Here is a 26,982-nt window from a genome sequence, read left to right on the forward strand (position 1 = left end):
ATGGGTGTTTCAATATTAATGAATTTCAGGTCTTTACATTTATTTTATCTCTTTCTTTTTTTTTTTTTTTCAGGCAAGCCCTGCCCCTATAATTGTCAACACAGACACCTTGGACACAATCCCTTATGTAAGTATTAAAGTTTTTTTTATTAATTTGTAGAGTTTCTTTATTTTCACATAGAAATTCTGTTCAGTATCTCATAGAAATTTAAACAGATCTGAAATATAATCAAATCTTTTACAGTTACAGAATTAATTTTTTTCTAGAAAATCAGAAATGATAATTGCATTCAGTTGAATTACAGCATATTATATACTCATAATTTGTAGTTTATACTTGAACACATATACTGTGACTTACTAAAAGTAGGTTTTCTTGGGGGAAAAAAAAAGAAAGAAAGAAAGAAGTGATTTCATTAAGACTGTCCTCATTAACAGGGACATAAAGTATGAATATTTCTTTTTAGAGCAGTGTGCACCCTGCTTACTTATTAGAAAGATACCTAGATGCACAGTGTAATATTAAAATGGTGCAAACAGCTCTTCATTTGTCTGTCTACACTTCTTTTGTAGATGAAAGTTGCTCGTGATAAATAACAGTTCAAACTAATTTACTTAATATTTTCTTATTAATGTCTCTTCGTTTGTATGACTTCTAGGAAAAAAGTTATCCTAAAATAAATGCATGTTTCTATTAGAGTTTAAAAAAATCTGGTATTCTACAAGCATTTTATATTATTGTCATTTTAGACTGTAAAATCAACTATAGTTGAAGATAAAGGACACAGAGAAAGACAAAGCAAACAAACACATCACAAAGAGAGTAACAGGCTTAAATGACTGGAGGCAAGAAAAGCTAGCCAGCTAGTGTCTAGTCTTTCTTCCTGCATCATCTTAGTTATGTTTTTAAACATTAATTCCCAATTAATGTCTTATCTGTCGTGTTTTGTTCACATCTGTTTCTTATCCTACAAATGCATAAGCCTAATTATTTATCTACCTACACCACCAATCATGTTGCTGGGTTCTGTCTTTCAGAAGACTATTGATGACAGAGGAGTTTAATAGGGGTTGTCCTGTCCAGTTTGTTTGTTACTGCCAATTCATAAAACTTAAAAATTTTGTTGCAGAGCACACGTAAAGATCACAGACAAGAACAATTTAGTAGAATGACAGTGCTGTAAAGCAGAAGAGAATTAAATCCCTTATTGGGAATATTGACCATTGGGAAGGGTGGAAAAGTTAAATAAAATTTCTCTGTTCATTTGCATTCATCTTTCTTCAGAGGTTTCCTATCATTTCTGTCTCAGTTTTCCATTCTAACATCAGAACCATCTGCTATAGTCTCACTTTCAATAGGGCCATCTAGCTTTTCTCCTGTTTTTTGATGAAACATTTTACACTTAATGTTCTCTAGTTCTTCCAAGGGACACTGGTAACCACAATTTTCATTTTCAGTGCTGGGCCTGTGCCCAGGATCCTCTGCAGCTACAGTGTTAGAATTCCTAAATAAAGGTGCAATTCCACTAGTAGCAAGATGCTCAATGTGTACGATTTATTCCCATAAAACAGTCTATCAATACTTACACACTTTTATACCACTTTTAACTAGTGTTCCTTTCTCTTAAATAATAAAGAACTAACGACCAAACACATTCAAGAGAAATATTGACAGTAGACTGAGAAGTGTCTGTGGGCTATTTCAGTCTCCAACACATGATGTGAAATTAGATAAATACACAGAGGGGGTTATTTTAGAAATAGACAACTCTGAATTAGTCACCTTGCTCTTACCTGGTGCCTGGGAAGAGTTATTTCTCTTGGATATGAGTCACAGCAGCACTATCATACAAGGACTTATTTAGACTAGCCAATAACAAAGGTCACAGTGAAGTGTATCTGCTGAGCCCAGGTCACCATAGTGCCCCCCAGGACTTTGTGTCTCTGCCTTACAAATAGGCATTTCCTTATGATCAGGGTTTGTATGCTCGAATGTTCTCTAAAATGAGACACAAAGACAAATGATGAACAAATGACCTGTTCCTCCAAACTAATATTTAGGAGAGTGGGCTGGGAGACCTATATTTTCCTTTGTGCTCCTAGGAGTTTAATTTATTTTGGTTTCATGTTACGATGTTTCCTCTGCTAGAAAGATGCTGTAGTCAACTGGGCCAGATGCACGTTAGTGTGTGTGTGTGTGTCCTGTGTGTGTGTGTGTGTGTGTCCTCGCCTCACCCAGGGAACCTTCCCAAAAAGAGGTTTAGGGACAGCATGTGGTGGATTGACTCTGGCCAATAGCCAAACACTCTTTTCACTCCTCTCTGATGTGGATCAGGAAAAAAATAGGAGATAGATAAGCAGAGTTGTGTATTGAGATAATGGCAGTTAAATAGGGAAAGCAAACGCTGCATATGCAGGTAAAGCAAAATAAGGAATTAACTCATACTTCCCATCAGGGGGCAGATGTTTAGACTTTTCCTGGAAAGCAAGGTTTCATCATGTGTAGCTGTTATGTGGGAAGACAAATGTCATAAGCATGACCCCTTTCTCCTCCTTTCCCTTAGCTTTTATTGCACAACACCATATGATCTGGAATATCCCTTTGGTCATTTGGGATAAGCTATCCTGGTGGTGTCCCCTCCCAAACCTTTACCTACCCCCAGCCAACTTGCTATTGGGACAAGAAGGGAAAAAATGGAAGGAGGGAAAGCCTTGATGCTGTGCAAGCTGTGTTCAGCAATAGCTAAAACACTGGTGTGTTATCAACCTTGTTTCAGCCACTACATGGGCTACTGTGGGGAAAATGAACTCCACCCCGGCAAAACCCATTACAGGCTTGTAATGTTGTGTGGGTCCTACAATACAGTCTATAACATCATGGGCTGTTAGGGAGGTTTTCTCTCTCTTAAATATTTGGAAATATAGAGACAGATTTTCCAAACCAGGTGAGCTAAGTGTATGATACTGCAGCCATCATCATCCAATTTATTTTGCAGGAAATGTAATTTAGCAGATATGCCCTAAAATATTTTTTTTCTGGACAGGTCAGTTCAGAGAGATAACAGAAAGCTAGATTTAATTATGATTTTTGCAACTTAAACATGAGTCAAGCAGTTGCTTTTTCAGCACTGTCACGACCTTCACACATGCCTGGTGGAAGACTGTATGTGTCTAGGGACATCTTTAGTGAGTGTTTAAGTATCCTTAGAGTTAACTAGCTAGTTATTAGTGCTTCTGAAAGGTACTATTGTTTTTTAGTTGCCATAAAATAAACATCTAACACTATGGGGACAAATTATTTAATGGATCAGAGAATCCAAATTAAATTAAAATATTTTCTGTCCAGAGCTAAAACAAGCCTCAGTGTAAGTGGGCATAGAGTCACTGATTCTCTCTCATAACTGTAGAGTGTCTAAAACACCCAGAAGTGCTGATCTTAGTGTAGTAACCTTAGATCCCTGCTATTCATCCCTGCTATTTAACTCCCATTGTCCAAGTACAGATGGAGTCCAGGAAGACTGACAGGAGGAACCGGAAGAATTTTTTAGATCTTAATAATTGGGTCATGTTTCCGATGCTCACATTCTTATTTTTATATCCTGTCTTTCTCTAGTCTTAGATGGTTGTCCTTCAATTCTTTCTATTGAATGTGCCTTCCAGAAATCTGAGTAACATTTCTAAATCAACTTGTTAAATAAAATTAAAAGGCAAATGAATGTATAAGTAAGTGATATTATCTCACACAAACATTTTTGACATAATTTTTTTTTTATTTCCAACTGTTAGGTTTTCCTAAGTTGATTTTCATGACAACTAGTTAGTTCTTTCCAGTCATGTTTTTGCATAAAATAAAATACTGCTTTAAAATAATAAAACATATAATTTTCCTTTTATTAAAATCTATTTTTTCATAAATAACTGTCATTTTCATTGTGCTTACCATAACAAAGTTAAGTAATCCATTTTATACCATGTAGAAATTATTTAAAAATAAACACTGTAATAAGCATGGACTTTCAAATTTAGGTGAATCAAAATGGTATATTTTTCTGACATTACTAACCACAACTGATAGCCTGATAGATCCCTAAATAAGGTCAGGCTATTTTTAGTATTGTTACATGCCAGATGGAGACTTCTCATGATTTGATTAGGCTGTTGGCTTAGCAGCATGAGAAACCTGTCTCATTGTTTCATTTTATGTGATGTACCTATGATGCATTTCCATTTCATTAGCATCTCTGCCCATTCCTCCCTGCTATCTTCCTCCAAAAATTCTGGAGTGTTTTTGAGGGAGACCACTTGCAGTAATGATCAGCATTCACAAAGCATGTTCAAATGTCGTGTATCCATTGGTCCACTGGAGAGATATTTCCTTTTTACACTTGGTATACAACTGGCAAACTGAGTGATTTGTCTCATTAACACTCTAATGATTTAAAATCACATTATTAAGTGTTTTGCTACTGTTGACATTCTTCAAACCTTTCAACTCAATAGTTTAGAAAGAAAAAAAATCATCCTTTGAGGAACTGGTTTTCATCAGTAGGCTTTTCTTAAATGGAATAAAAGAAAAGGCCTAATTCTATTAGAGTGAATGTTATTCCTTATAATTTGGGCCTGCAGCAAATAACAGAAGAAACAGTTAATTAGTCTTTTTCTAGGTTCAGTGGTTTGAAAACTTTGGCTCACCAAGCTTTGGACGTGGGAATAAATTTGATAGGAGTCTTTGATGGTACGAAAAGAATTAGTCTGTGGCATTTTAAGCACAATTAAACATTTGTGGGAGTTTGTTTGTTCTCTATTCTTTGGCTGTAAATTTTAGATCTCTTTGTATAAGGAGAAGCATTAATTTAATAACATATGATTCATCTCATTTTCTCTGTTGCACAGAAATAAGCCTTATTTATTTCTTTTTTAGTTTCCAGAAAGCTGCATAGTTCAGTTAGAAGTAGCTATAATGCTGGTTTTTGCTGTATCACTTTCAGAAATTGAAGGGAACCTTTCTATTTATTTTATGATGGAATTTTATTTTCTTTTCATCCTAATAAAAAATTAACATAAGTTCACTCAAGTACCATGGTTTCCCCTTCCTCTTCCATCTTGTCACAGGGATAAGATCTGGGGAATATGTACTTTATTCTCCTTTCAGTCACAATGAATTACTCATATTTCTTCAATCTCCCATTGTTCTTCCAAGTTATTATTATTTTATTATTATTATTATTACTATTTTATTATGAGTTATTGTTATTTTATTACTGGTTTGCTTTGTTTACTGTTCCACCTATGCTGAGTTCTGTGCAGATACACTCAAGTTGTTTCTTGAAGAAGTAATTTTCAAACTGTGTAGGTTATGGTCTCGTGAGCTGTAATCAAATCTCTGGATTGTTTTACACATGCCTGAGCATGATGCCAAAATGGGGAATTTAGAAAAATTTTCAACTTTCTTCTCTGTCATCCAGCCATTGCATCTGGATTTAGCACATTAGAAGGAGGTATGTAAAAGCTTAAACAAAGGCTGAAAAGAAAAATAAATTCTTCCAATTCTGATGTCATGGATGGAATAATGCACTTCACTCTCAAGTAAGAAACAATATATTTTATTAATATAAGAGAGTGAGTTAATGAAGTCCAATGGTAAATGTGGCAGTGGTTTAACAAGAATAAATGGCTAGGTACACTTGAGTATTTACTGCATAGAGGGCAGAACCAGATAAAATTTTCAGAGAGACCCTCCCATTGAGTCATGAGATTCAGAAAGGACCTTGTTGCGTTCCAGACTTCTCAGAGGGAAGTTTAGGTACGGCTGGATCCACACTTAGTCTCAGACTTAACTGATGGTTTATGTCTAAAAGATTATGTATGTGCAATCACAGAATCAATTAGGTTGGAAAAGACCTCTGAGATCATCGAGTCCAAGCTTTGACCGAACCACCATGTCAGTACACCACAGCACAAAGTGCCATGTCCAGTCTTTTGTTAAATACCTCCAGGGACAGTGACTCTACCACCTTTCTAGGAAGTCCTTTCCAAAGCTTAATCAACCTTTCTGTAAGATTGCCAGGTTTCAGTGTGCTTATTCCTAATTCACTTACTGAGTATCTGGTGTGATAAGGAGTCTCTCAACCTTGAGGAGTAACCTTGAGAGGCATCCCTGCCATGTAGGAGAGTTCAACAGTTTTTGGGCTGTCCACTACTTTTGGAGTAAGATGATTGACTCATAGTAATTTTTGCATATTGACCCAGATGATAGTTTCTTCCAAATTTGCCTTGAGTCAGACATTGACCAACATTTTTGTTAGGTGGGCATGTTGCCCAAATTAACCCTTGGCTGCTGTGTTGTTAACTGTCTCCCCAAATCCACTTTGAGCTAGATTCAGGTCTCAGCTCCAGAAACATCCATGACCGACCATCACTTGTGATCACTTGAGCAGGGTGACCGCTATGGAATATAAAGGTCAGGCTGGGGTGGGAGGGGAGGGGAGCACAGAGTCACATCTGACTGTAAAAAGGATAGGGAAAATGTGCGAATTTCCAAGGGACCCTCAGTGCTCTTAAGATTTTTATTGGATAATATTAATGTAGGTGCAGCCTAGACCTAGATAATGTGTTGGAGGAGGGAGGTGGCCTTATGTATTTCTTCAATAAAACATGTCTTATGCCATTACATAGTGAATATTAAATGTAATATGTGACTATGGCTGTTGAGCAAATTTTTGAAGACCATAGTAATAGAGGAGTAAAAAAATTTTTGTCTAAAAGGGTAGGATCTGATTTTTTTACAAAAGTAGGGCGCACATGAAGTTGGGTTTTTTTATTAATAGTATATTAAAATATATAAAAATATCACCATATAGAAGTATGTATTTTTCCCTTTAACGTCTCTTCAGAATAAATTTGTTGCTTTTTTCTTAATTAGTTTGATCATAGTCTCAAATATCATATTGCACATCCTATTATCTCAAATGATTCTTACATTTTCCAGACTGTTAACAACCAGTTTTTGTTGGTTACTGTTTATATTCATCTTTCAGCCTGTCAGTTAATGTGGATTACAATGGAAAAGCTAAATCTGGTAGAACTTTGTGCTAGTTTTTCAAAGATGCGTTGGCTTGGCTTCTCTGTTTTGGCCCTTGAATTATATTACAGCAATGTTGTTTGCCCTAGCAATCACTGTTGTGTTCTGCATGTCATTGTTTCTGCAATGGGATAAGAGGTTTTTGTTTTGTAATAGCAGTATTGACAGGATTGATTTTGTTTATAAAATATTTTGTGATCATTAGTGAAGAAGGTGCTACATAATACAAGACTAATGAACATAAAGCAACTCCCCTTAAACATGCAAAAATAGAAAATTCTTCATTCTGCTGTCTGATGACCTAAATGGATTCCAGTATGATGGATAGCAGAAAAAATATGCTGTTTCTGTTGAAAACCCAAAAAAACAAAAGTACAGAATGGATCTTATGAATCTGATTTATTTTGCCTCTATTTCATATAAATTGTTTTTCTAAAAATCAATATATTTCAAACCTTGTCCTTTAAAATATACAGTTTTAGAAAGAAACATCTTTTAAAAAAGGGCTGAAGTGGAATTGAAGTAAAAATGTAATTGTTTTTGTTGGGTTTCTTTTTTAAATTCTGGATGCAGTTTTAAATATTTAAGCCTCATCAAATACATAACTTTTAACTACAGGAAAAATTAAGTAAAATACCTTCAAGATTTTAGGAGATTACTTTTATTTTCCTCAGGAATGAGCACTACTTTCCATATTTGATATTTTGATTTTTTATATTACATAAAAATCAGAAACCCTTGATTGTTTCTGGATGTAGGTAGAATTATCAACATCCTGTCAACCCAACAAGTAAAACATCCTTTGGTCACGTATCTAATTATTCTTTCAGATTTCTATTCTGCAAAATTATAATAGTTTTCATTTTCAATTGCCTGTGAATAATGCTGGACTTAAGATTCAATCAAGAAGTTCTTTCTGTAGATGTTTGAAATGTTGTCATTAGTGGTCTGAGAGAGAGAAGCTTATCAAACTTAGGTAGAGAGCACATCATACCCTCATTCATGTCCCTCTGCTTCAGGTGGACTGAAGAGAATGTGGAATGCTTCATGCTTTTTGGATCTGGACTACTTGGAGCGCAAACACTTTAGCATTTCAGTCCAGATCATGGGTGTGCTTGAGAAGCAAATTCCCTACGTTTACCTGTCTTAGTTAACACTCTGAAGTTTATGAAGCAGTCTTTTTGAAAAACAACTAAACTTGACAACAGCCTTCTGGATGCCCTCTACCCACTGTCAGGCAGTCAGTCCTTTGGGTGACAAGGTAATATACCCCTTGAAAGACGTACTGTGCTTTGCTTTTGCAAAGTCTATTCTTTTGGGCCACTTTTTTTTTATCCTTGTAGCCTCTGCTGCAGGGAAGCCAGACAGGCATTGCTCTATCAGGTATTTTTATCACTCTGAGAAAAATCATATACAGTATTTACTTATGGGAGTAGGGGAGCGTGTACATACCCCTCCTCTATATTCATCTATACTTCATTTTTAATTTGTCCTACATATTTTTTCCATGACATTGGCACGTACTGCAGAATGCAGAGTATGTCTCTTAAGAATTGTTTGAAGCACATGGAGATTTGAGTCAAGCTAGGATTACATGGCCCCAATTGATCTAAATCAAATGTAGTTTGAATTTGGTTTCATCTTTCTCTCGATAGCCTTCAATTAGCTTTTGTTTTTGTGTAATTTTTTATATATTACACTACAGACCCACTGCTAATGTTACTGGATGTTGTAGTAGTAGGCTTAAATCGGTTGGCTTGGTAGGTTTGCAAAGATCCAGTGACTAACACATCCTCTTGAAAATAAGCTTTTATAATACAATCCATGGTCTTAAGCCATCAAACCTATTGCCTTTTGCTTAAAATGCTTAATTAGAATATATGTAATTAAGACCCATGGCAGGTGGATTGGAACTAGATGATCTTTAAAGTGCCTTCCAACCCAAACTATTCTGTGATTTTAAGAAGTTGATAAAGTTCTTCAAGTACACATGACTATTTTTACACAGTCATAGCTTTATTTTGACTTATATTGTCATGAAGTCACAGCTCTGGAAGGAATTGGAGAACAGCATAAAGAGTACAAGTGAATTAAGTCTATAGATTTAATTTCTTTTTAATTCAAGAAAATGGCACTTGTAGGTAGACTTCACTGTATTAGAAAGGTGTAGAACTTAACTGAAAGCTGTTGTCAAAAATGAAAGAAGAGCTAGCACAGATATCACCATCTTAATAGTTTTAATTATGCAAAAGGAAGAAAGCCCTCCCATTCCATAAGTCTTAATTTTGGATGATTTCCGATTAATTAGGCACAATTTAGAATTCTTCTGTCAAAGACAGACATGTTCTTTTGACCTTGGATAATCTAAGAAGTAAAGAGAAAGCAACTACTCAATATTGAAAAGAAAGTTTATTTTGATGAAAAGTGGAAAAAAATATTGCTTTCATGTATTATTGGAGATAGACTAGCTTGATTTCAATGGTGTTTTATTCCTTTAAGGTGAGTTATGTCTGAAATTTATTTTACAAGAACTCTTCCTTTGAATTTTTTTTTTTTTTAATGTGTTGAATTGTTTGATATTTTACATTTGCAAGCTACTTGTTACAGTTCAGCCAAGACAAGGTTGTTATTCTCGCACTACATAAGGCATCATTAATAATAACATCAGATAGAAAATATTTCCTTCCCTCATAATTGATGTATTACTCTTAACATTATCCACTGTGTTTTTCATAGAAGCATTTTTCATATTATTTATGTTAACTTTTAAAAAATTTAAGACTAGCTACAGCATGTTCTTACTCTTTTCCTACAGAAGTACAAAAGGATCTAAATGAACACCATTATTTTTAAATAAAAATGCAAAATTAGCCATTTAAATGCTCTCTCATTTTCCTCCATTATTAGACTGGGATTAGCTGATCCATACTATAAAACAAACACAACTCCAGCACAGTTTCAGCAGATATTCTGAAGTCAAGTCCCTACTGTTGCAAGTTGCCAGTGTAGACTGTTTTGGAATATGACTCATTTCTAATCCATATTTTACATAATAAACCCCCATGCTACTTTTAATGCAGTGATCTGGTGAATGAGCCTCAATAGTAAATTACATTTTTAATCAGTGTTTAGATGACCTAGCTTTCTGCATAGAGTAGAAAACCCAAATATGCCACAGATAATATCTGTTTTCCTGATCTTAAAATAGCAGCCCTCATAATTTTCTATAGAAGATTGTCTTGGAGGGCAATATAAAGTAGAGATACCTACATGAGATAAATTTCCACTTTGTTGAGATTATTAATAGAAGGAATTGACATCTGAAGTGCATTTCTTTTTCTGTCTTGCATTAACATATTCAATCAGCTGTTGAGTGATTTGGACCTGTCAGTTGTTCTGTATAAAGATGACAATAGTTTAAAACTTTGGATTTTTTTTAGTCATAAATTATTTGTTCTGAATACATGATGTTTTATGTTAGTTAGGCAGAAACACTTTATTGGATATTGGCAGGGTGGGATTCTTTTATTCTTTGCGCAGCTTAAGTCAGCAGTAGTGTGGTCATAACAAAATTAATCTTGTCTAATGTCCAGATGCAGGTCTTAGACTTTGCAAAGCTTATGGAAAGGTGAGCATATCACACTGTGGGTTTATCTTGATACTAACAAGCTATACTAATTTTTCAAATAATGTGCATAGTGCAAGGTTGTTTAATCACTATGATTCCAACACAGTCATTCTCTTTAGTAGAAGCAGGTATCTGGTGTCTTAATAGTGCTCTTTCTTATTCTAAAAATTGTAAAAGTCTTCAACAGTCCATATGACCTTTTGGCTTTCCACCCAAGAAGAAATAGTTTAATTTGCAGCTGGTGCTTTCAATACTATTTCACTTCTTTTTAGAGACATTGTGTATTATTTGGAAGCTGGTTTGTAAAATAAGTCAGAGAAGTGCTCTTCTTTCATTCTCCGGGCATTTCATTTTCATGTAGACAGGCAATAATATGTTTTAGTTTATGAAACATTTTACCATATATGTTGACATTGTTGAAAGATGTTAATCTTTCTTTCAAAATAATGACCAATCTGCAGGAGTCATTCTCACATCTTAAGGAGACTGATCACATCAATAAGATATGTTGATCCTTAGTCAGGACTGGGCACCCCTGTTTCAATTGTATGCCTCAAGTGAAATTGATCTCTATATGCAGATATGTTGAAGGAAAATAAATTATACTTGACTTTCTCCCCAGTTCTTGAATTCCACATCTTTTTAATTTTTGATTGTAACTAAAACCTAGTTAATTTATAATTTGTAGACATTCCACTGCTTTACTAAAATGAAAGCTTTAATGTTGTACATAGTTAACCATCATATACACTTTGAGCACGTTCTTATTTCCAGATCTTCTTCTAGCCATTGTTCTTTCCCTGCTGTTTCTTAGTGAAGAATGATTCAAAAAGATTGTGAGAGTACCTTTTCTTGTCACATTTTTAATCTTTCTTCTTTGGTGAAAATAGGAGGTACATAGCAATAAACACTAGCCTGCAAAGTTAAAGAATTTTTTTTTCAGTTTAGCATCACATAGTGGTGTAGTTTGTGATAGCAAAAAATGCTATATTTGCAGTACATGTGCATGAATTATACAAGATGTTAGGGAGTTGCTAAATGTGGTAGCCTGATAGAGGCAAGACTGTTGCACCTCCATGCCACAGTGCTCAACAGTAGCAAGGCTGAGCCTGTATTCCCAGTAAGCACATGCACAAATAGACCACATATACAAGTATACATGTCTGAAAAGAACACAGCAATCAATGTTCATGCAAACAGAAGCACCACCAATGGCCTCACAGTGTCCACATCCCCCAGGAGTTGCATATGTATCTGGAAATAAGAAATGCTCAAAGTGTATATGATGGTGAACTACATATACTATACATATGTACAGTGTGAAAACTGCCAGTAGCTGGATTTAGATTCAGGAGAGCTGGCCCCAAATCCTTGCTGTCCCAGAAGCTGTTACGTGGGTGTGCAAGCACTTGAACCTGCAATCCCTCTCTAGCTGCTGGTACAGACTGCTTTGTACAAACCAACATACACATGCCCTGTGGATCTATGATCCCTCCAGCATGAGTCAGATTCCTCCTGTAGTGGAGCTTATATACACATTCCATCCAGTAGCTGGCCCTGTATCCTTGCTTTTACTCCTGCATAGTAAAACACACACACACACACACACATATGCACACACACACACACAACTGGGTGACTCAGTCAGACCCTAGATACTAAAGTCTTTTGGGCAATTGCTATGGAACCTTGTCCCTTCAGTAACCAACTTTTTCAGTTGTCTTACTTCCATTTACACACCATCCCCTCGCCTTCTGACTGCTTCACCTTCCCCTGCTATTAGCCCAGCTTGATGTTTGCTGGCAGTCATCCAATGCTACATGCACCTCATGCACTCCAGCTGCTGATACCACAGACCCTGACACACACACAGAACAGAACACCCCTATCCCAAAATAGGGGTAGAAATGGAATTTAATAGAAGACATGACAGAAGATGCTCAGATGGCACAGGGCTTGAACAGGGAAGTGAACTGACCAACTTTGTCTACATGTTACTGGCCCCTTCTATCCACTTATCCCTTTGTTTTCCTGTGCTTCTTTCTCTCCAAACCACTTCTATCCCTACTTTTTCCACACCTTTTATTCCTCACCTAAAAATCTCATAAGTCTTGTTACAATGCCAAGATGTTCCTTCCCTGTGTCCTGCAGTGTGTCCCACCCCCCAGGCAGTGATACCCTTCCTCAGGCTGTAAGGTGCTCTCCAGCTGAACCATAGTGCTGGGTGTCACCCTGAGCCCATAGGACTGAGACTTCTCAGGGAGAGGATGGATCTGAGACAGGTGGGTTCCTCCACCTACCCTTGTGCCTCTGTGCTCGTATGTATGTGTGCGCAACTTTGATGGGCTCATGGCTCCTGTGATGAACCCAGGATGAGTCAGGAAAAGATTTAATCCTGAAAAATAACTTGGAACAGGCATGCTAGAGTAAGTACAATGTACTAAAGGCCAGTAAGATGTCTTTTTAGTGGCCGTCTGTATATTAGAAAATTTGATGTCCAGGAGATAATTTATACACAAATCTAGCTATGATGGTCACTGACCATTAACATAATTAAATATTGTTGAGATAAGAACCAGAATATTTTCCATATCTCTACTGCCAAATAGTTTAGTTTTAGATGTGGAAGTTATAGGTTTCATTATGTCAGGAAACTTATGGAGAACATAGTAAAAATACTTCATAGAGCTGGTAATATATGCTCGACTTCTGGAGAGAGATGATGCGATACCTGACACTTTAAAGTAGTATTGCATGGCATTAAACATTTTCAAAGTACTTCTGTGTTGCAGTTGTGCATTTTAATGTAGCAAAAATATTCTTAGAGTGTTTCTTTTACCATAGGTTTTTCCAACACTGCTTTCTTAAAGTAAAGGAGCTGCTTGTGCACTGCAAGCTTTTTGTGCTTGTTTCAAAGAGCGTTATGTGTCAGCATTTTTCTCAGTCTTTCTTTTGGCTTTTTCCTCAGTGCTTCAGTAAAGCATCTCTCATCTCTTCCATTGTATGCAGTAGTTAATACGTAATCTTAAAGGGGTTTTGTTTTTTAGAATACTGAGGCAATGCATAGAAATTATTTTCAAAGTAACTGTCAAGTTCAGCTTTCAATATTTCATTATTGTGTCAGAAATTAGATGAAGGTGGATCAAATTATATATCCCTCTCTGCTTAGATTTAAGTTCAAGAAATTTTTATGAAAAACTGAAATTCTCTCAAACTAATGCAAACCAGTTTTTTCCCTTACAAGAAATCTTGAGAACCATTTGGAACAGTTTTCTGAATTTTGGCTAGGTTTAGATTGTGACTGGTGATGGTCAGTTAGGCTGTATTAGCTTCTTCATAATCCCTGTGAACAGCAGTTACATCAATTTTCTTTCTCTGAGCTTGGGATGAGGAGTAGAAAACCAGCAGCAAAATTAATTGGGCATGAGGGAGCTGTTCTGCTGTGCTTTTAGTTGCAGAGTGCAGAGGACTGAGGCTCCCTGCCCATACATACACTAAAGAGTCTTCCAAGATTGTAAGAGAAATAGTGAACCCTTCTGCTGCTGTAAAAATACTTGTAAAGCAAGGGAGTCAGGTGTAAAAAGATTGTCCTGTGTAATACATAAACATCTGTTTTTAAATGTACATGTACTTTATGTACATGAATACTCTTTATTATGTTTTTTTTTTTTTTTTAAATTTGTGCAAGTATTTTCTTTACTTTTTCAGGGCTGTTCCCTCCTGCAGGTGTATGTACATCCACAGATGAATCAATATAACATCAGTTAAAGTAGTACAAGTGTAATGATACCAATGGGACTGCACCAGTGCTACTGACAGTATAGTTTAGCTTTCAGTACTCTGCTAGAGTTAATACATGAGAGCAAAAAAACCCAAGACAATTCTTTGATTATGTTTTTGGGTTTTTTTCGTGGGGTGGGAGAGCAGTGAAAGCAGTATTAAGTCTCAAGGCTGAACAGAGGTACTGGGAGACAATTTTAGTCACAGAAACATGAGTCAGAGTATGTTCCCCTTTAGCAAATTGCAAGAGATTAGATTATGTTGGTTGCATATTTATTTATTGAGGAAATGGGGCATACCTATTAGATCTATTATATATTATTTTCATAATATGATTGCCACATAAGCATGTCATGGATATGATAGAATGAAGTCAGTTAGGGCTATTCTTTCTTTGCCTAAAATTTTGCCAGTTAGTATGATAGTGATTTCTGCCTAAAGAGACAATTTTATCGTGTTTAAATTAATCAAACTTATCACACATATTAATTCCATAATTTTTGCCTTTTAAACAGTCTAACTATAGTTACCAACTTTTAAAATTAAGTTGTGCAAATTTTAGTATTAGAATTATTAAATAACCTTATAAGTCCCGAGTTACAAGTACTTTATAATCTTTGTTAATGGAACAAGGTCAACCAAGTAACAGCAATTTTTCATTTTTATGTATCTTGTACATGGAATGATAGATTACACAGGAAAATTCTTTCTGTATGATCTGTTCAAATTTTTCACATGTTTGATGGATATTCTTCTAAAACTGAAATAGAGCAGAATAGAAGAACCTAACAAACTGAGCATTCATGATAACTCCTATGTTACCATGTCAGCAATGGCAGAAGCACATTAGAGAATGAAGGACTAAGTGACTGTGAACTTCTGAAGCTGTATAGTAAATGACCTGAATTGTACAAGAAAGAATGTGATTTTGTGGAAAGAAATTACTTGATCCAGTCCTCTGCACTGATGTATATTCTAAGTTTAAGATACAAAAATATATGGAATTTTCATAGAGTCATAGAACTGCTTGGGTTGGAAGGGACCTTAAGGATCATCTAGTTCCAAACCCCCAGTCATAATTTTAAGAAACAATTTTTTTAGGATGCAAATCCTAGAAGTCCAAAGGTTCTCTATGTAGTCAGCAGGCAGACACAGGTTCTTCAAATGGCAATTCCATCCAAAGACTAAGACACATGGCATAAATCACCCCCTCTTGATTCCTCTCTCCAGTTCCTGTAAAAAAAAAAAAAAAAAAAAGCCTTGATGACTGCTTGACTAAGATATCTACTTGTTAGATTTCATATTATATTATATATTATTTATATTATATTATATATATATTTTATATTATATTAACTATAATATAATATGATTACATGAATTTCTCTTAGCATAGGGTTCTAAGTACCAAAGCTGAACTGTGCATTCTTCTTCTTTTGTTGGTACTAATTTTGTACAAGCTGGAAGTGCTAGCCTAAACGGAATTCAACATGGATGTAATTTCATTTCCATTTACTGTGAACCCTATTTGAAATCATGATCTCGGCTTTGATCTGCTCCATGTGTTATGCTTATAAAACTGGGAGTTTTGTGTTGGGTCTGCATTAGCTATATCAAGTGCTTACACTTACAGCAATATGGGCACTTTTCTTCTGTGGGGTATGTGACCAACATCAGAATATGGACAAAACAAAAAGATGAAGGAAAAATTGATGGCCCGCATCATAAAGAGCAGAGTGTTATCACAAAACATGTGAGCCTCATAAAATAACAAGAATACCTAGGAGGAAAGTTTCAAGATGTTTGCTTTTCATACTGTAGAAACTGTCAGTTCAATGGTGACAAAACTGCTGGAAAAAAAATAAATCTAAATTGTTGCTGAATAGTGAAAAGGATTGTGAAGAGTGAGAGAAACAAGTAGCGGAAACAAGATGAGAAAGAATTCCTTATTTTGACAAGATTTTGAAACTGTGTTTAAGCAGGTGAAGGATTAGTGAAAAGAATCAAGGAACACAGGGTATATGGGTGACTTAATAGGAGCCATGGGAGAAGATTAAGTTTAAAGTTTAGTTGGAAAGGATGAAAAGCTAGAAAATTAGTCATGAATAATGCTTTGGTTGAAGTGGGATTAGATAAAGTATGTTTAAATTAGTACATGTGTGTGTCCATCTGTGTGTGAGAGAAAAACAGAACAAATTTGGGAGGTAATAAGAAGGAAGAAACAAGTAAAACAACTGAAAGGAATTTAAAACCAGAGAAAGCAGTGGAGGCTGAGTTGGAGACATGAGAAGTTGTGATTAGAGCTGGGGGATGGTAATTCTCAATAGATACAGGAAACATGACTGTTCAGAACAAGATTTGAGGAATGGGGTAGACTAAGATAAAATTACAGATTTGAGAATCAACCAGAGAAGACTGATAATGGTTACTTTCCAAATGACTTTTTTTTTCTAAGGGGATGAAAACAAGAAAACCCTGGGATAATGAAAGGGAGGCAGAAAGAGCAAATGATGAGTATGGTACACAAACAATGAAGAAGAGGCTGACTAAAAATTAAGTCCTGCAGGATGTAGGAGACATCTAAGAAGAAAAGCATGAGTAAATAAAGCATCCTTTGGGCAGAGCACGGGTTGATCATAACTGTACTGCAGATTTTTGCAGGTGTTGATCAGGAGCTGGATTTGGCTTCTTGGAGGTCTGTTCATTGTGTGTTGAGGGTAGTATCTTCCTTAAAGGGTGTACAGGGGCAGGTGGTTTGAGTGCTCCGAAGGCAGCTGTGGAGGGAACCACAAAGACTTATTCCTGATAAAGTATAATTTTCTTTCAAAACCATATGATCTTTTACTCTTCACTCTTCATACCATAACAGCTCTATTATGACAAGAAAGTTTTAGGTTATGGTAAATTTTGATTCAAGGAACTTAACATATTGTCCTTTTTGCCTAAAGGAAATACAGATAAAAAGAAGGAAATGGGTTGAGTTATGCTATGTAATTAAAAATAAATGTGGGATATCTTATATAAAAAGTCCATAAAGGTACTTGCTCACTTAGATGAAGAAGAGTAGCATGAAAAACTTTCGGCAGCCTTTTTAGAACAGCTTGAAAACACAGAATTGTCGCATTTTAAGTCATAGAAATCAGGAGAGTGTTTTCTATATGTTTATATACAATAAGAACAGAAACTTCTAATACCCCTGGAAAGCAATATCAAAAGAACACCAACAGCTTTCCTTTGACAATTAATGAAGAAATAACATAAATCTGGAGATGTAAAAACTCTAAATAAGGATCACTATTTGATCTTACTTACATAACAGAAATTGTGAAGGGCTATTTAAATCTTATACTTGTTAAATTACCCAAATGGCCTTGATGTTTCTGAAATGTAAGATAACATGATCTAGTGAAAGGTGACCCTGCCCATGGCAGGGGGGATTGGAACTAAATGATCTTTAAGGTCCCTTCCAACCCAAACCATTATATAATTTCTGATTCTAGGACCATCTCTAATTATACATCAAATTGGAAATTTTAAAAGACAAATTTATCCTGCATTACTTGCACAGCAAGAATTTGGCAATCTTGTATTCTGCTGAGGTTTGGATGATTAGACAACTGGTAAAACCACACAGCCAAAGGAATAAAATTTGCATGTTGAAGGGTAATTGTCTTCCTATGCATGTAATACTAGAAGTAAAAGAAGCAGTCTTCTTACTTGAAGATGGCTGAAAAATAGTATTTAATTAAATATGAATAAAATAAGTTTTGCTTGTAATAAAAGTCTACAGATGTTGTTACTTTTAGGGAAAACAATCTCTTCTTAAAAATAAGGCTAAGCATAACAAAGAGCTCTAATGACAATTTTTATTAGAAAGGATAGGTGCAGTGATTTTGAAATATTGCAATTTTATAAATTGTACATGTTTTGATGCTGTTACTGATATCATCATACACTTCGTATCATTAAAATTCATATGGTAAAATCTCTTTCTTATTGAGTGGGTGGATGCAGTTGAAGATGCATAGAAGTATAGCAAAAAAGAATTATCCAATGCTTACTTTTTGAGTGTAAGCAGGTCCATCAAATCAAATAATTGCAGAAGTAAAAAAAAAAGAGTATCAAATTATTATTATGTGAAAAAAATTCTTAAAACGTATTAATATAGTGGTAGAGTATGTGGCAAAAAAGAAAAAAAAACTCAACAGAATATTTTTCACAAGTATTTTAGGAATGTAGCATCTGTAGAACTGATTTTCATTAAGGGACTACTTCAGCTGCTTATGTCACCCTTAAATTGCTGTAAAGGAGTGACTTCCTGGAAAGTCAGAGTAAAAGTCTTCTCGTAAATGAACAAACAAATCTCAGTTTGTCAGGTCTTTACTTAGATGTTCTGTGTGCTAAGCTTCATTTCAGATTTTTTACAAAATAATATATAAAAACTCTACCCGTTCCTTATTTTTCATTCTTCTAAAAGTAAGTGTCATTTGAAGATGACTAGGGCTTTCTTCTTAGAAAGACAAGCGAGCACTAACTGTGATGAGAGGTTCACCAGGAAATCTCTCTTAAATGATGAAGTCTAGATAGATAGTTACCATATAGTACATATCTCTTTCTTAAAGACATTTTCTTGTAAAATTTAGGGAGAGTCCTCCAGAGTAACAGGTGCAGCTGTAAATGAAAGGCAACTGTTACCTTGCCTTTATAAGCAGTTGTTTTAAACATTGGTGCTTAATGAAATTATGGCAACTTATTCTACATCAATCACTCTCTAAATCATGAACATATGTAAGGTCAGGAGACTGAGAAACTTCTTGCATTAGACCTGTATGTTGGAAATGCAACAGAGGCCCTCAAAATTCCCTCAAGATTTCATGTAGACCTGCTCCCATGTAGCACTTCTATATTTTGTCCTGGTCAATAGTATCTTTTTTCTTCTGCTGGAAATAAAAGATGTTCCTGGATGAGACACATTTTGATTCCAGACTCTGTACCTTGAAGAAGGGATGCAGTTGATGGTGTCCTCCCGTGGGCCTCATCTAGTGCACCTCTTACCCACTCTTGCTGGAGTCCTGTGGGCCCATTACTGTCACAGCTGGTGTTGAGCACCCTTTCTCAGAAGAGTGGACATCAGTGTCCTAAATGAGAGAGGGAAGCCATAAGCAATGTATCTTGACTTTGAGCTTTTGGACAAGCGGAAAGACTGAATTGTTCCTGGTGGATATCCTAACTGGTTGGGCATGTGGGAGCAGGTGCTGGATATCGTGCCATGCATGTGCTGCCAGTTACAGGTCCAGACAAGCCCAAAAAAGCAACCAGAAAATCTGCTAAACTGGAGATTTGGTCTTTCACTGCTGTATAATTACGAAAGACATACAGCATTCCTTATGCAGAAATTTGTTACCAGTCTGTAGCCAGGAGAAATGCAGAGAAAACAGATTTAAGGCAAGTGCTCACCATTCACATGTCATTTTTACACTCCGTTTGTACATAGTGATAGGAGACCTCAGGGCACAATTCATCTCACCTACCTGAGATTTCTAGTGTAGGATGAAATGAATTAAGACCTCCATGTGCCTGTTTTTTTCTCACCTGCGTATACAGTGTTAGATGACTACCTCACATTTCAGAATTATAAATGTAAAAAGTTACTTGAGATTAAAGATATCTGCCATGTTGAGCTTGCACTCCTGAAAGCTGAGAAAGAATTTTCATAAACATCTGGGAAATACTGATGATTTCTTTGACTGTGTAGAAGAGAAAACTGTATGAAGATGTTTGGAATTTTTATTGTTATCTAAAATCATGCGGGCTATAGTAAATTTTGCTGTGTGTTCTTGCTGAAATCTGATATAAAAGTAGGATTTAGAAAACTCATGTGAGAGAGACATAAGAACAGGTTCCCACTACTTTCTAGATATGTAAGTTGCAGATTCAGAGAGCTTGTTTAGTTGCTTTGACAGGCCAGAGACTGTCAAGTTAAAATGTACAAAAACAGAGGGTATGTCCATATGCTGCTAAATGAGAGGACAGTCAAGCCAGTTCCAGGGCTGGAGCCATGATTCTCTTTCTGCTTGACTGTTGGCTCATTCCTTGGCAATTTACTTCCAGCAGGCTCCAGACAGAAACACCCTTAAGCACTGAGAATTGGCTGAAAGCTGAGTATAATTTAGCAGTGTAGGTGCAGCCAGAGAGTCTAAATATGAAATGAAATGGTGCTAGCAATGAATGGTACTGCATACAGCATTGTTCCACCAGCCTCATGTAGGTGCAATATCTTATTAGATCCTTTACAAAATAACTGCGTTGGTCTGCTGAAAAACAAGAAAAAGAGAAACAGGGCAGTGAATTGTGTATGCAGACATGTATGTTTAAACAAAAGGAGCTGGATCAAGATCAGCTTTTTAATTCGTATCACCCTTGATGCTATGGAACCTGAAAATGGAACTCTGCTGCGATTAATCACGATTTGAATTGAAGGCATCTTCAGAATTGCAATTGTAGATGATAATAGAAACCCCTCAGATGATCATAAGCAATATACCGTTTGTGTGCAAATACAAATTGAGTATTCAGCTTGTGTTTTGTCCTTTCATCTTTATACAGAGGTTGCTTGCTTCTCATATCCCTCTTTTTCCCATTTTGCTGCACTAACGAGTTTTTAATGCAAAGGAAAAGCGATTATAAGCAGTGAAGCAAAGACAGCTTTATAGAGCAAGACTGAGGAATTGAAGACATAGATCAGAGCTATCCACCAAGTAAGATGAAAGAGAAGTTCATGAAAACAGAGACATATAGATGGCTTTGATTTCATTATCATTAGACAAGAAAGGACGAAAAATGGAATAGCTATAAAGCTGTTCGTTCATACCTAGTAAGTTGCCTATAATAATAAAAGACTCAATGCAGAAAGCAATAAAGTGATAACATAGAACAGGAAGACATCCTATAGTAATTTATTTTTTCATCTCTGGTTTTAGTGTAGTGTGATGTGATCACAAGATTGTAATAAGTAAAAAATAAAAATTTTATGCACATATTAAATATTTTATTCATTGATGCTGTATTTTCATTTCATTGTTAAGCATGAGTTGTTTGTTTGGACTTTTCTCCCTCTTTCCTTTGTAATACAGATTCTGAGGATTGAGTTTCTCTTACTGATTTCATGGTTTATAAGATCTTGAATTGCAGACAAATTAAATAGTTGGTGGATTTTATAGAAAGCTTTTGTTTGGTAGACGCATGCATGTACCTTGTTATAATATTCATAGTAGAAGTACCTAATTACATTTGAAAGGTGCTTGACTAGATAAAGAATGATTTATGTATCGTGTTTTCCAATTACAGTTAGAAATCTAATATAGAAAATTAGCAGTTGGGAGTGGGGAGGCGTAATAAATGTTCTTGTTCTGATGTAGAACAAATTTATTCCTTGAAGATCAAGTCAATCCTAATGCTTTGCTCCAGTTCAGATCTTGCAAAATATTTTTTTTTTCATTAAGTGTGAATTAAGTAAAACACTAAAGCAAAACTATTTTCCAGGACATATCCTATCATCACAAAACCTAAAATATCATGTTTTTTTTTTTTTTAATTAATCAATACTTTTTGGCCAAGCCAAAATAATACTGACTGGTTGTAGCTAAGTGATGCTTTGAAATTCTTCTAAGATTTTAATGAGAGAAGTATTTTCCTTGCTTTGCAGTTTACTTACAATATAGTCAGCCATTGTAGCTTTCTCAGATGTGGTACTCTACTCATTTAAGAAATGACAAAAGTAAGGGATGTTGAGTGAGTTGCCTAGAGGAATAAAAAAAATCCATGTCAGACTGGAACAAGGTTTCTGAATACTGCTTAAATCAGTGTCTTCAGCTGGTAGATTTCTTATGCTGTGCAATCCATTTTGGTACTCTACATTTTGTAGCTTAATTTATTTTGACACTGAGACTCAGCATAAGAATTACATTAACATTCTGTGCCTTTTTGCTGTTTGGCTGTCTATTTCAAAGGTCCTCTGTCATGTTCTTGCCCTAGGTTAATATAGTAAACAAGATCTATTTCAGTGTACGTATCAGGGAGTGATTTTTACATAAGTACTATGAGTTTCTCGTATGTTTTTGTATTGCAATGTAAATTGGAGCTCATAAGACAATGCATGAATAATCTTTCTTCCATTTGTGAGAACAATTTTTAGAAACAGGTCTTCTTTTTTGATATGAAACTATTACCTTGGAAACTATTTAAATATTTGCACAAACTACACAAACACATTATATCAAATATCAGTCATATTACATAAGGGACTTACATATTCATTACATACTGAACTTTTACTGTTTTCAAGTTTATTGGCTTGATTACATGCCGTTTAAGACAAAGGGGAGCTAAGTATTTGACAATTTAGAAATCCTCACCTATATGGTGAAAAATGTGCTTCAGTAAACTGATGGCACTGGAATAGCTGTACAGCATGCCTATGAAGTTACCTTCCATGTGCATTTAAGGAATATTCTGATTTTTTTTTTGTTTAGGTCAATGGAACAGAAATTGAATATGAATTTGAAGAAATTACTTTGGAGAGGGTAAGTATAATTTATGCTCCTTACAAGAGAACAGTGTAATAAAAATAATGCAATTTGTTATGAAATTGGACGTGGTTAAGAATAAAGTTGTTTATATTTTGAATAAAGGTGGACACTGTTTATTATAAACTGTAAAAGTGTGAGTGATACCACAGGATAACCATTTCATGGTATTAAGAACTTTCATGTGTAAGTACTTGCAGACAGTATCAAAATGCTTTTCTTCCTCATCACTCTCAGCTCTCAACTAGGCATTTGATTATTGTGAAGAGCCTGCAGGACTTGGTAACTCCCTTTTTGGGTTGTCAATGGAATTGCGGCATCTCTTCCCTTTAAAGATCTTAGTTTTCCTTGCACATGTGCATAATAGAGGACATGTAGTGTAATACTGTAAAACAAAAATTTCAAAAGGGTTTTTATTGTTTAGGTGGCTACATAAAACCTATAGACCATATCTATATGTAAAGGATATGCTTTTTCAAAGGCTGAATTACCTGAGATACAATCAGGGCTTGCAGTGAAGGCTTTCTTGGTAGTGTGGTTTAAAAGTAGCACCAAGAAAAAAGAGAGATTTAAAATTTGTGCTGCATCATGTCTTCCTGGATTTGGTGTTTTTTCCTTGTGTTTTGGTTACATAGCTGTTGTCTTTACACGGTGGACTTTGACACAAAATCAAGACCAAATGGGCCATGTATGGTGTGAGAAAGAAAGTCTGAGCTTTGCCATGTGTCATAGTGCTTACAAAGATTTCTAGTGCATGCAAGAATATCATTGCTGAATTCCTTAAGTATTCTACCAACATCCTAGTAATATGAAGTTTTTCCACCTTGAAGCACAGTTCAGTCGCTTTCTACATAAAATGATTGAATGAAAGGCCAGATTTATCAAGATGTGACTGACACCATATGAAAAAATGCCTATAACGTAGCAAATTACCATTAAATTAGATACATTATATAATTTATTGTATTTCTTCTGAATGTTATATTTTTAATTGTCCAGGATAATGAACTCCATAACCATTCAACTTAAAGGGATACAAGTTTACGTTCTCATTGATTTTGCTCTCTCAGGCAAATTGTGAAAGAGCAATATATCTTTTTGTCATAGCCGTTCTCATAACAGATAACATGTAAGGTTATAGGCACTTTTTATCTACTGTGTCTCAACTTACTCGCGCATCACTAGTTATTCATTGGACTAGAGTTTCCAAAGGTCACTGAACAGAACACATGCCTCCTGGGTGATATTTTGAAACCACTTTATTTCTAACAGATGTGTAAGTTATCAGTATACACACTGCAGGATGAGTGTGATTTGAATCTCCTGTACCTGTCAGATGCAGATAATTAGTTGTTCATAATGCAACATAATATCAGTTAAAGACTGAACAAGGATAGCAAAAAGAGATACAGATCTTAATGGAGAATATTTCAGTTGTTTTCTGGATGCTGCTGGATCTGTAGCTTCTGATTATTACTGCTCGAAATGTTCTGTCATATGTATTAGTGTTTTGTCTCAAAGGCAGAGTACTGTGTCTGCTGGTTTTTGTGTGAGATATAAAACACAAGTGATTGCCTTTAAATAGCTGTCATTTATGTCAGACTAAAAGCGTTTTCAGGAAAAAAAGACATTCTCCATGTTGATTACCCATTTTCTTCCACAAAACTGCTTTTAGAAATTAGATGGAAATCTTCTCTCTGTATTTAATGGCAAAGCTGCAGAATGTATTAAGGTTGCTGCTGTTGAGACAGAAAAATGTAGTTTACCCAAACCAAACAGTTGGTAATAAACTTTACATTTTACTCCAGCTATTCAAGTTACAGGACTCTGCATCCTCAAACCATCAAATCCATCAAATATTTGTTTCACGACTTTTTCCTCCACATTTTGAAATGGTCAATATAATTTAAAGGATTTCACAACATTAAAAAAATTGGTTGAGGATGTATTAGGGCTTTCGCATTCTTACCTGCTTTTTTCAATAGCATAATGAAAGGGGAGGTGGTAAAGGATTGATGAATTCAAAGCACTTTGCAGTCTCTATAGACACCATTAATTTAATTTTAGGAGATCACCTTCATCCATAGGTGACATAAATTCATGGGATCTATTCCTGAAAAGAGCTACTGCCTTGATATGAACCTTGCCTCAGGGTGAAGAGATGTCTCCATCCCTTGAGGAAAAATAAGACCACTGTGTGCGTGTTGGCAGAAAGTGTCCTATGTGAAGCTGAGGAGCAGATTATCAGGGTTCCAAAAGTGCCAAGAGCAAACCCTGCTAATGGTCTGGGGGGAAGGACCGTGCAGACCTTACTGAGACCTGGCTGGTGTACCAATAACTGACTTCAAATATACAGTGGGCTTGTGAGGAAACCTTTTTTTTAATTTTCACTCCTCTCTGAAATAATGTAGTTCAGTTGTTTTTATTTAAAATGTTGTGTCTTCGTTTACAGTTAAAAGGCTTCAGGGAGAGCTCATATAGACAATAAATTTGAGGGAGATCCACCTTAAATCTATGATCAGTGCTGTCCCAGGAGTTAAAGAAGTTGTAAGTACACCTCTGCCAGCCCTCCCTGTAGTGAATGCTCCTATCCTCTTCTTCAGTTGTACCAGCCACTTCTCAAGTATCTTCACCAATCCCTGAGCCTACAAGGACCACTGTTAAATAAGCAATTCTCATTTGGATCTCTCATAAGAACATACTTGGATAACAGTTCACAGTTAGAACAGATCAAAAAGACCCAAAAAAAGTGCCTATGAGATTCTTTGCTAACTTACAGGCATAAAATGCAGATCCAGGTGTCCAGGTGTAAACTAAAACTTTGTGATTACTAAAAACCGACAATGCCTAAATACACACTCAGAAAAACTTCTTTAAAATAAGCCATTTGGTCTAGCTTGAGTGTTAAAGAAATTTTAAAAAGGAAACTCTACATAAAATTACTTATATTAGTGCTGTCATGTTAGTCTTCCATTACTGCAGGACTTGAAAAACATATCTAGAGTTATCAAGAGACCGATCTGCATTTATAAATCAGTGGTCAGTGTAAGAGATAATGAAATAGACTCTGGTACAAAGCCTAGCCTAACATCCCTGAGCTGGAGGAAAGTTTTAATTGGTTGGCTCCTTGATACAGCACTGTGCTTGGAGACACATGCTGAAGAGAGGATTATAGTAGAGGTTGATGGAATATCACCCAATATAAATAGTTACCTTGAAGGAAAGTAAAGAAAGACAGGGGATCACTTAATGATTCATATTGGATTTATGCCAAGTTCAACATCTGAGGTCAAATCTCAGAACTTTTGCTCATCTAATCTTGCCTGCTCTTTTGATGTTAGGAAAAAAGAGGGCAGTTATGATTAGTAAGGCTCCTTTCATGTTCAGCACATATTTTCATTCAGTATCTGTATAAAAGGAAAATCATATTACTTTTTGTGGAATAGACTGCTTAGAAAAATTAAATTCTATCAACACTGGAATACAGTGTTCACTGGAATACAGTGTTCTACAGAGAACAGTAGAAAAATAAATTCTAACACATTTCAGTGAAGAATTTATACCAGGCCTCAGTTTTTATTTACTTTAGATACTTGTAAACCAAAGAAACTGTTTTCATCACTAATTTCCTTTGTGCAAATGTAGAAGTTTGCAAAAATATAAACAGGTGCATTCCACTGAACACTGAAGAGCAGTGAGAATTAGATTGTATTCAATGACACAAGGATTTAATTTGACTTGATGTCTTATTTTTTAATACTTATCTATATATCTTGATTTGGTAGAGATTGTAGAATCATAGAACAGTTTCAGTTGAAAGTGACCTTTAAAGGCCGTCTAGTCCAAGCCTCCTACAATGAGCAGGGACACATTCCACTAGATCAGGTTGCTCATAGCCCTGTCCAACA

At 35.5% G+C, this 26,982-nt stretch overlaps 1 protein-coding gene across 24 annotated transcripts in view; it reads left to right on the forward strand.

The window, feature by feature from the left end:
* Positions 1–26,982, forward strand: part of DLG2 (discs large MAGUK scaffold protein 2) — a 996,215-nt gene that overhangs the window by 598,866 nt on the left and 370,367 nt on the right. For all 24 annotated transcript variants that reach the window (XM_050332274.1, XM_050332275.1, XM_050332276.1 and 21 more), the window contains 2 exons: positions 74–127; positions 23,021–23,071. In XM_050332274.1, coding sequence (XP_050188231.1) covers positions 74–127; positions 23,021–23,071 — 105 coding nt within the window. The remainder of the gene's footprint in view (positions 1–73; positions 128–23,020; positions 23,072–26,982) is intronic.

The sequence above is a fragment of the Myiozetetes cayanensis genome, unplaced genomic scaffold (assembly GCF_022539395.1).
Source record: "Myiozetetes cayanensis isolate MyiCay16 unplaced genomic scaffold, myiCay2020 scf5-8, whole genome shotgun sequence".
Classification (NCBI taxonomy): domain Eukaryota; kingdom Metazoa; phylum Chordata; class Aves; order Passeriformes; family Tyrannidae; genus Myiozetetes; species Myiozetetes cayanensis.